Raw genomic sequence first — 11,578 nt, 5'->3', positions numbered from 1 at the left:
ACATTTCTTTAAAGTACACAGCATTAGAACCTTAAAGTAGTTATACAGAAAACTAGTCAGAGAAGCCATGTTAAGTGTGATAGTACCTGCAAGACAAATATTTACAGTTTTGAAAAAGTACTTGATAAACTATGCAATTATGTTCTAAACTAGAACTTACAAAGCTCCAGCTAGGCATGAAATTAATATATTATTTGTGCATATGTACAACAAAACTAAACATCAAACACACACACAATTAACTAGCTAATGAGTTACAAGTTTGTTCTACACCTAACACAACTACTAGACTAGGATTACATGGGAAAATAGCTTGAGAACAACATTAATAAGTGTATATGATAAACACTTAAGCTGTCTTCTACATCTAACCCAACCACTAGATGAAGGAATACATGTAAAACTAGCTCGACAACAACATTAACAAGTATTTAGGACACACATGTAAGCTCAGTCATGCACGTGTATGAAGGTCGATGCAAGCTTCATTTTGTGCTTGAGTAAAACCAGCATTGTTCCTAGATTCTGTAGTTTAAGACACTTATATCAAAATTAGTTGACACTGGAAATTTTGGGGGACACCTTTAAGACATATCGTTTTTCATGTTGAAAAGTACTACTGAGAATAAACAATTAAAGTTCATGTTAGCACTACTTTCCAATTAAACAAATTATTGTTACAATTTGTAACATTTAAGTTTTCAAAGATAAAATCTTAAATTATCTACAGGCGTGACACATTAAATATATGTAAATTATTGGTGTTCCACCCATAACGTCATGGGTAGGCACATAACTAGCGTATTGACATTAATATCCTATGAAATAGTTTGTAGATTCTCTTCAGTTATATTAGTACAGTAATTTGGGGTATTTTATTATTCATCAGTAATTTAAGTCACTGATGCCTCAGTTGGTCACAATGGAGGCAAGGCTTGTCAATGCTATAAGCCTCAGTTGGTCACAATGGAGGCAAGGCTTGTCAATGCTATAAGCCTCAGTTGGTCACAATGGAGGCAAGGCTTGTCAATGCTATAAGCCTCAGTTGGTCACAATGGAGGCAAGGCTTGCCAATGCTATAAGCCTCAGTTGGTCGGCAAACCTTGCCTCCATTGTGACCAACTGAGGCTTATAGCATTGGCAAACCTTGCCTCCATTGTGACCAACTGAGGCTTATAGCATTGGCAAGCCTTGCCTCCATTGTAATGCTATAAGCCTCAGTTGGTCACAATGGAGGCAAGGCTTGCCAATGCTATAAACAAATTTTGCCTCATTTTGGATCTAGTAGAATTCCATGCTAGTTTCCCTTTGATTGGTCAAAAGTGAAATGAATGTAGTCGTATTTATTACTTAAAACATACGCAACAGAAAACACTTGTTTGTTAAGATACAGGCCTACTTGAGGAAATTTGAATTTGACAGGTCAAAATGGCAGATGCCCACCAAAGTCGACAATGTACTGTTTTTAAGAGAACATATACTTCAGATATGGAAGATCCCCATGATCTCACCCTCTCCTCACAACACTGCTCACATTTAATAGTTTTTGCATTATTATGGGTTTAAAATTACCGATTACACTATCTATGTATTTATACTGTAGGCCTAGATCAAGTTAACTGATAAAAGACAAGCATTTGCAAGTTCCTTATATTTTAGGGTTAAACTTTACTCTCTTTAGGGTTTAAATGAATTGATAATTGAGTTTGTGTGTTACACGTTAGCATAATTTTACCCTACCTGGCAATACAGACACTGCTCCATCTAGAGCAGTACAGATCACAGGTAACCATTGTTCGACACCCATTTCTCTTCTTTCAACAATAAAGTTCCTCAGAGATTTGTAACTGTCTAGACCAAGGAGCCTCGACAGCTCATACACCTGCGGTGGAGCCAGGAAAAGAGAGTTGGAGTAAAACTCCTTAAGCATCTCCATAGGGCTGCACCACTGAAATATTGAAATCAAGTCTCGTATAACATTTCAATTGTTTAATAACGTGTATTATATACTTTTACTCAAACAGTACACAGTGCAAACGTGACTCTAACATACTCTTTTTACACATGTATATATAGCGCAGTTTGAAAGTTTACTGTAAAAAGTATAGTACTCAAACTCATTTAAATTTGCAAGAAAAAGACAAAACATTATTTTTAGTAAAGATGGTCAGTAAAACTTTCTGATAAAATGAAATTTTACTGAAACTTATTATTTCACAATATAAAAGCCTGTACCATAAAAAACATCAAAAGATTAAAAGTTAGGTTCATTTTACTTATCAAGAAATATCAAACCAATAAGTTTCATACAAAGATAAATTAAATAAGAAACTTTAAATATAAAATAATGTAATTAACAAGTTCATTTGCATGGTCTCTCAGTGAAGATCAACAATGCTCCTTACAACTTAAATAAAAAATAATCAAATTACTCGTAAAGTTGGCCACTGAATACTTATATTTTTGTTAATATATCTACTATTTTCATGCTATTATCATTTTAAATTTAATTATGACGAATTCAGAAAAAACTATGTAGATAGATTGCCATATTTTAAAAAACTATTCTATGATAAGAAGCCTGTGACAATAATGGTACTTTCACTATTTATATTAACATAAATGCGTGTGTCAAACAAGTGTTGTGCTACACATACACATGCCTGTAGTACATATTACTCTACGTTGATTAATAAATAAATACATTACTTCATGATAAACATACCATGAAGTTGAGCAGTAGCTGTCACTTGATCATATGTATATACTTTAGCAAAATTTAGGACCTTACTAAAATCTCAGTAAGCAAATATTGAAACTAAATCACTAACCAACTGTGTATAGATTGAGTCCACTGGACTTACCCAGTATTGGGGAAGGAATGTTGAATATAATTCCTAATTTACTATGTGACAGAATACGGCAAGCTCTTAGTAAAATGCACAAGTCTGTTGTACACATAAAATCAGATGTGTTATAAAAGTATCTGTACTCAAGAAATGTCTGTGAATTGATACCATCCATTGACTCGGGCTCTGACAAGTCAGAGAGCAAGGTGATGTTCATGTGAATAATAATAACACATGTTTGTCTGTTGTACAGTTTGCATATTGCATTTTCATAACCTATAGACCCTCCAAAATACATATCTAGTTTTTTTTCACTATCCCTGTATATTTTATCTGTTATTTAGTCTCTTTTTACAAAGTTTGCGATGTAGGATAAATAAGTAGTTGATAACTCTGACATCAAACACATAATACTGTGATGAATGGCTCTCTGTAGCAAGTGCATTTCATGTACATAGGGTTAATATAAATCTTCATTTTTATTTTTTATCTGTAAAAAAAACTTAGAAAATATTCTGCTTCCATTTTTTACAAACTTTACAGATTTTAGTTTTCAAACTAGTTTACTATATCATATGTAAGTGTAGATCTGATGTTCTTATCCACAAGCTAACGAGGGTCTTTCAAAACGTTTATAAAACACATACTTTTTCCAAGTCAGAAATACTACTAAAAATGAATTGTTGTTTGTATAGATGTGTATGTATTATGACCGTAATGAAAATATTTACCACTTTGGTAGTTATTAATCAATTTTCTCTTCATTTTATTTGCATTAAAAACAAACCTATATACATAAAGAATGTACTGGTAAACGTTCTTACTAAAAGAAAACATTTTCTTAATCAATGTTCTAGAAAAAGCAGACCCCCCCAATATCTTATTGCTTTGAAAATAATTTTCTGTTGTCTTAACAGGTTCTTAAAAGCTGAAGACATGTTACATTTGTTTTTCTATTTCTATATTATGTACTACATAAATATGTATATTTCAAGATATAATAATGCATATGTTAGTTTGTTTTTTTTCCACCCCCTGGATTTGTATTCTGTTCCTTAACAGACGAAAACAAAAATTAAACTTTTCTAAAGTTAATTTTAAAAAGATCTGTTGTGGTATGTTAAATGTAAAGACACAACACTACTGTATAGAGCAATATTTATATATACCAAAAATAATCCATAAAACATATAGGGAAAGTAACGGAAGAGAAGATCTGATATTTCAACATTAAAATTGTACTTTTTAACATGAATAAGTTCTCGTGCATATTGAGTAGATAATAACCATAAAAGCTTGAAACACGTCTTAAAGGTACATTTTCCAAAGGTGAATAGTAATAAAAAATACCATACATGAAAAGTGAATACTAGTCACATAGTGTGTCACTTTCAACAGAAAGGTACGTAAAATGAATACTAGTCACATAAATGTGTCACTTTCGACAGAAAGGTACGTAAAATAAATACTAGTCACATAAATGTGTAACTTTCAACAGAAAGGTACGTAAAATAAATACTAGTCACATAAATGTGTCACTTTCGACAGAAAGGTACGTAAAATGAATACTAGTCACATAAATGTGTAACTTCTCGACAGAAAGGTACGTAAAACGAATACTAGTCACATAAGTGTCACTTTCAAAAGACAGGTATGTAAAATGAATACTAGTCACATAAATGTGTCACTTTCGACAGAAAGGTACGTAAAATGAATACTAGTCATATAAATGTGTCACTTTGGGCAGAAAGGTACATAAAATGAATACTAGTCACATAAGTGTTTCACTTTCAACAGAAAGGTACGTAAAATAAATACTAGTCACATAAGTGTGTCACTTTCAACAGAAAGGTACGTAAAATGAATACTAGTCACATAAGTGTGTCACTTTCAACAGAAAGGTATGTAAAATGAATACTATTCACATAGTGTGTCACTTTCAACAGAAAGGTATGTAAAATGAATACTAGTCACATAAGTGTGTCACTTTCAACAGAAAGGTATGTAAAATGAATACTAGTCACATAAATGTGTCACTTTCGACAGAAAGGTACGTAAAATGAATACTAGTCACATAAATGTGTCATTTTCAACAGAAAGGTATGTAAAATAAATACTAGTCACATAAGTGTGTCACTTTCAACAGAAAGGTACGTAAAATAAATACTAGCCACATAAGTGTGTAACTTTCAACAGAAAGGTACGTAAAATAAATACTAGTCACATAAATGTGTCACTTTCGACAGAAAGGTACGTAAAATAAATACTAGTCACATAAATGTGTCACTTTCGACAGAAAGGTACGTAAAATGAATACTAGTCACATAGTGTGTCACTTTCAATAGAAAGGTACGTAAAATGAATACTAGTCACATAGTGTGTCACTTTCAACAGAAAGGTACGTAAAATGAATACTAGTCAATAAGTGTGTCACTTTCAACAGAAAGGTACGTAAAATGAATACTAGTCAATAAGTGTGTCACTTTCAACAGAAAGGTACATAAAATAAATACTAGTCACATAAGTGTGTCACTTTCAAAAGAAAGGTATGTAAAATGAATACTAGTCAGTAAGTGTGTCACTTTCAACAGAAAGGTATGTAAGATGAATACTAGTCACATAAGTGTGTCACTTTCAACAGAAAGGTACATAAAATGAATACTAGTCACATAAGTGTGTCACTTTCAACTGAAAGGTATGTAAAATAAATACTAGTCAATAAGTGTGTCACTTTCAACATAAAGGTAAATGTGGATTAAAAATAATTCAACACTTACAAATGATACCAACCTTCAGTGTTATAACCTCATTGTCATCCAGTATAACGTCTGGGTGTGTGTTTATACAACAAATATAAAACATGGTATCGTAGCGTTTGTGACCAACAGAAGTTGGGGTCAACCAGTTGGACCATTCAAACAATGACCACACATCTGGGCATACTTTTAACTCCCAACAAAGCTCAAGAAAACTATGAGGACTTTTCTGTAACTTAGCTCTCCACTCAGCTAAGTCAATATCATCACTTTTAAACAACGAAGCTGCAGTTTCTTTGTTTTCAACATCATGTCTTGCTATTAAAACCCCGGTTTCTTCAAACGTTTCTCTTATTGCAGCTATACGATATGCCAAGTCTGTTGGAAGGCACTGTTTTGGTGGAACTGACAAGCCAGACAGCATTAACGGTTTTTGTATCATTGGAGGACGAGGGCCTTTAATCCCACAAATCTCCTGAAGCAACGAGTCTTTACTTACACCAAAATTTGCAAACAATGTCCACCAGGCAGAAGAAAAATCTGCCTCTTCCACCAATCCACCTGGAAATACAAATGCATTACTCATGAAAGAGCTTAAGCTGCTTCGTTTGACCATCAACATACGATAATCATAACCATCTTTTTGCTTACTTGGTGATCTCATTGCCCTCATAAAGGAACTTAGCTCATCACCCACCACTTGCTGAAGGGAAGCCTTCTTTACCATGATCAAGCTTGTTGCCTCTTTCCATGGTGGTGCTACCACACCTGTAAACAAACAAAGATGGCATGTAAGTAACAAATAAAGTGAACAGATGGGAGGGATAAGAGAGGTATCAGTGAATTATAGAACATTTTCTTTCTATATTTTCACACCTTAACTTACTGATCATAAATTTCATTTTATTAAAAAGTGTATGGATTTACTGAAGATACTAAAACTGAACAGACACATAACTAGGGACAATAAGTACAATTCAAGATAAGAAAAGACAGAAGGAGTAACTAGAAAATGTGATATATTTAAACAGCATTGTGCCCTTTAGTCTTTAGTGTGTGACTGGTATCTATTTTCTACCACACAAAAAAATCAATGTACCAAAAAACCCTTGAAATGAAGTTATAAATTTGACTAGCAGGTGTTGCTAGCTTAATATGCAAATGGTTAGCAATCTAATTTTAATTAAGAGTTTTTATTAAATGAGGCATGTTTCCATAGGGATTAGATTAATATATTTTGGTTGTCATTTATTAATATTAATAACAGTATCTGTATAGGGCTGTGTCATTACAAATTCATGACTTTTAATTCTAAGCACTTCTTAATGATGACATAATGTTTAAAGTTTACACTAATGTCACACCTAAATAAATACTAAAATAATAACCGAGTACGAATTAATCATTCATGTGATGATTAGCTATTCAATATTTAACTATTCAAACTTTACTGTTTAGAAAGAAATGAAAACCACACGCGAACTGTTGTTTAAGCTACTTTTTGTATTTCAAGAAACTATTGTAATCAGCGTAGCATATGGCTCTGACATCCGCTGTACAAACAGATAACATTTATATAATACATGAAACCAAACTTACTTTTATGATTGATAGGGATTTCTAGTTTGTTGTTTGATGACGCTGAAGATTGTGTAGCCCACATAATATTTAGTAAAAATACCTTCACCGGTTAATGTGGACGATTTATCATTTCGACTGTTACTTAAGAAATTGTAAGATAACTCTAAAACACCGAAAAAAATTTCATATTTACTGATAACGTTATATAATTTATAGGTTAAGAAATAATCATGGCGCCGAATACAAATTACAATACTGAGACTGGTTTTCCTTATGCCGCGTGTGGAATAAATGCTACATGCTCGATGTGTCACAAACCCCGGAAAAACTTACAGTTGTAACTTGTAATTGTAAGTTCCTGTGCTCCTTTTCTGTATTGCTTGGAACCTGCATTTGTGTAGATCCTCACAGTGTTGTTCGTACCAGGAAAATGTTAGCCTTACTTTTCTTTTTTAATCATGACGTTACTTTTACCTTAACGTTGTATCTGAAGTTAAAGAATTGAAAAAGAGCCATTCATGTTGATTGCAGTTTCATAATTTAACCGTTAGGAATCAAATAACTTCTCACCTAGGTTATTTCATTATATATGTGATTCCTAACTACTGTATGTCGTTTGGAACAGTAATAACTCAAAAGATCGTGGTTTAATTTGAAGTTTCCCTTCAGTGTAAAGTAGTCATCAAAGAGCAATAACAAACAGCAAGATGACGTTAGGCAATGTTTTCGTAAAAGTATTAATGTCCGATGAGAATCCGCTGAAGTTAAATGTTTTGTAATGTTCGAAATTTATAAATATTCCTGGTCAATATATCTGAAGTTTTCCGATTGATAAGCGTTATAACAATCACAGTTATAGCTTCCGAAGTTTTATAGCACACTGATTATTGCAAAATAATAATAGGTACTCTCTATAGTGCGTCGCGTTGGTTATATTTATAGCCGTGGGAAGGTTTTCTAGAAAATTCAGATTACGTAACAATACAATTTAAGTGCTTACGTACACACATATATTGTTGATTCTTATTCTCGAGAATCTTCTAAAACTTTAGAAAATAGGCGGGAGTTTCGCAATACATATTTAACAGTATAAGCTATTTATGTTTCTAAATACAAACTTAATCTAAACAAACGTTGATATTAAAATAAATATATAATAACAAATTCGTAACAGTAGTATCTCTTCTATTCTATAATGAACTTTCCTAGATGTAGATGATTGCACTTGTGTATGTCAATAACTGTAGAACACAACCACTCTAGATATTCCTGTGGACATTATGAGACATCCACAGCAGGTGGAGGGCTATATATAATGTTAACAGGGAGGAAAACTTCTTGGCCTGTTGATCTATATTCAATTGTGTAGTATAAGTATTCATCACAGTAGGTATGAATGGAGTTAGTAAACTCAGCAAGCATATATTGCCCATTCCATTCAACCATCAGACTATGGGTGATAGGCAGAAGTGCACTTCTTCACACCCAACATTTTACACAACTCAGAGAACAGTTGGTTGTTAAATGCAGCTCCTTGACAAATATGGGACTGTTCAAAACTTAGCTATCCAGTGCATCAGCTATCTAGACTGTGTAGATGTATCAACTAACGAATGGTCCTTGTCCTATTTCCTGAAGTAATCAATTATCTTTAGTATGTACAGATAACCTCATTCCATCCACAGGAGTGGTCCAGTAATATCCAGGGCTATTCTTTGTGGATGAGAAGCAACAATTCTCTGTCAGAATTTACACTGCCTTGGCCAAGTCTTTTCTGGATGACAAAAACTGTACAGTATTTAGCTAGAGTGAAACAATTTCAGTAGTTTTCTGGACCACGTGCTTATGCCAAAACTGCAGAGGAACAAACTAAATGAAAATAAAATCCTACATTAATAAAAGCAGTAAGAATATATATGATACTCCCACATATCACAATCTGACAACTTTTTTTTGCAACCATCTCCACTCTGTGGCCAACTATTTCCCTTAAATGTAAGTCCTTCTAGTTGTGAAAATTGCAATTTTCTCAGCTATGAAGCCTTTTAAACGCTATAACACAAGAGTAGGAGTAAAGAGCAGTACACATTTCAGCAAATCTAGCAAACTCCACAATATATTTTGTAGTCATGCAGCAAACTTTTCTCCTTCCTACCCATTTTGTGGCATATTCAGCTAAAATGGACTTACCTTTTAAGCAATGTGATAAGTCCACATGAGATTTTGTCAATATACCAGTTATGAAGTAATGCTAAATCTCTGATTAACTGAGTCGTAAACTTGAAAAGCATAACAAGATTTGAAACAAAAAGTACAATCTTTACTATAAAAAACGTGAAACACAAATATAGTGTGTGTACTTTCTTTTTTTGCAACCAGTGGCCCTCACTTTTACTGGATTATTTCATTAAATTTTTACTCTTTCAAGATCCTGTTCCACAATGACTAAATTATTTATCTAGAGTGACGAAAGCTACTCGCGTGATTGGCCCATTCTGGTTTCTCTATATGTGAGGCCGTAACCTCTGGTTACCACCTGCGCTACCACTAAAGGACAGTGCTGTTGATACCTTTGTAGAACATGCATTATTGCTGCAACATTCTTCAGAACAGGTATCATCAATGTAAGAATCCCAAAAGAAGAAAATCAGCTTAATTAGAGGATAAATAATAAAATACTACAACAATACTAAAAGTTAGAAACTTGAGCTATTCAAACATACCACAGCTTTACATTATCATTAGGTAGGCTACAACATCTGATTTCATACCACTAACAACAATATATACTGCAGTTTTGGATATAGATGAATGGAAACATAAACAGAAAATATATCGTGATATGGAACTTATATCGTGGTTGTTATGTACATGTGAAATATATTAAACCAATGTAATATTGTTCATAGATAATACGTAATACATCATCTATTCTGTAAAACATACTGTCAGCTCGGAACCTTCGGCTCAGTCCTCCCGCTAGAGTGACCAACACCAACACTGATTTGTTATTATTTTAAATGTCTACCATTGTCAATCGGAACTGAATTCAGCTTATGCATATCTAAATGTTTCTTATTGTTGTTGTTTTTTCAATAAGATAGTAGAATGGTTTTTAATTATGTACTATCCTTTAAAATCAATATTAAAATGTACAACCCCGTCTCGTTTACGCGAAGTGAAGACTTCTTTACGAAACGCTATCATTAATTAAAGCCACACTACTTTGTACGTGCCCCCCCCCCCAGTGGCACAGCGGTATGTGTGCGGACTTACAACGCTAGAATCCGGGTTTTGATACCCATGGTGGGCAGAGCACAGATAATCCATTGTGTAGCTTTGTGCTTAATTACAAACAAACAAACTTTGTACGTGTCATCCGACACTATAATGGTCTGGTGGTTAAAGGTGCTTGACTCGCAATCTGTGGGTCGCGAGCTCAACTTCCCATACTCTAACATGCTCACTCTTTAAGTCGTAGTGACGTTATAATGTTACGGTCAATCTCACTGTTCGTGGGTAAAAAGAGTAGCCCAAGAGTTGGCGGTGGATGATGGTGACTAGTTACCTTCTCTCTAGTCTATCGCTGCTAAATTAGAAACGGTTTGTGCAAATAGCCCTCGAGTAGTTTTGTGTGAAATTCAAAACAGACCAAACTACAATCAACATATATTATTATTATTATTTATATCAAAAGTAGGCTAAAAATGGGGGGGGGGGGCAACAGCAAAAAACGAATAAACTGACCTGAGTTACTAGACCGCTGCAAATGTGGGGCCATGGTTTCAATTGTCTGCTATTACTGGCACTGAAAAACGCAATGAACAGTCTTTAGTCTTTTGAAAACAAGTGTTTTGACATAAAATAATCATTAACCTTAACAAAACAAGCATATACATTTTGATACATTACATATCTATAATGCCTCTTTACGTTCATTGGTTAAGAAAAGTTTTACCCATAAGCCGTCATACAATGATTATAATAACAATCCAATAAAAATCCTGCGTGTGAAGGAAGTACAAAATAGAATATTTAGTACGCGCTGTTGTAGCTTATTATAATAGTGCTTGCGAAGTATACGTCGGGTCTCGGAAACTACCGCACCAATCACAGCTGGGTAATATTGTTTTATAATTAGGCTGTATTTTTTATAGCTGAGCTATAAATAAAACAATTGAAATTTCCACAAAAATGACGTGTTTCAGATTTAATCAATAAACATTACAAACAAAAAGGAGTAAGTTTCCAATATAAAACAAACTTAATAAATTATTTGTTTTTCTTCAGTGAAAATCTGATGAGTATTCCAACAGAAAATTAAGGCACTTTCATACAAAGAAAGACTTCAATAAACTCTACTTTGTGATGTAATGCTGTGATAATAGCTCA

General features: G+C 33.4%; 1 protein-coding gene across 4 annotated transcripts in view; it reads right to left on the bottom strand.

The window, feature by feature from the left end:
• Positions 1 to 10,994, bottom strand: part of LOC106472827 (nucleoside diphosphate-linked moiety X motif 19-like) — a 13,056-nt gene extending 2,062 nt beyond the window's left edge. The window contains exons 1-4 of one of the 4 annotated variants that reach the window (XM_022401367.1): positions 7,205 to 7,490; positions 6,257 to 6,373; positions 5,640 to 6,166; positions 1,741 to 1,948 (exon numbers count right to left, since the gene is read on the bottom strand). In XM_022401367.1, coding sequence (XP_022257075.1) covers positions 1,741 to 1,948; positions 5,640 to 6,166; positions 6,257 to 6,373; positions 7,205 to 7,268 — 916 coding nt within the window. In that variant the 5' untranslated portion in view covers positions 7,269 to 7,490. Of the gene's footprint in view, positions 1 to 1,740; positions 1,949 to 5,626; positions 6,374 to 7,204; positions 7,500 to 10,933 lie in introns of those variants that run through there. The other 3 variants (XM_022401366.1, XM_013933494.2, XM_022401368.1) reach the window with 3 other exon arrangements.
• Positions 10,995 to 11,578: the final 584 nt, after the last annotated feature.

The sequence above is a fragment of the Limulus polyphemus genome, unplaced genomic scaffold (genome assembly GCF_000517525.1).
Source record: "Limulus polyphemus unplaced genomic scaffold, Limulus_polyphemus-2.1.2 Scaffold5642, whole genome shotgun sequence".
Classification (NCBI taxonomy): Eukaryota; Metazoa; Arthropoda; class Merostomata; order Xiphosura; family Limulidae; genus Limulus; species Limulus polyphemus.
This window is presented reverse-complemented; position numbering and strand designations above follow the sequence as displayed.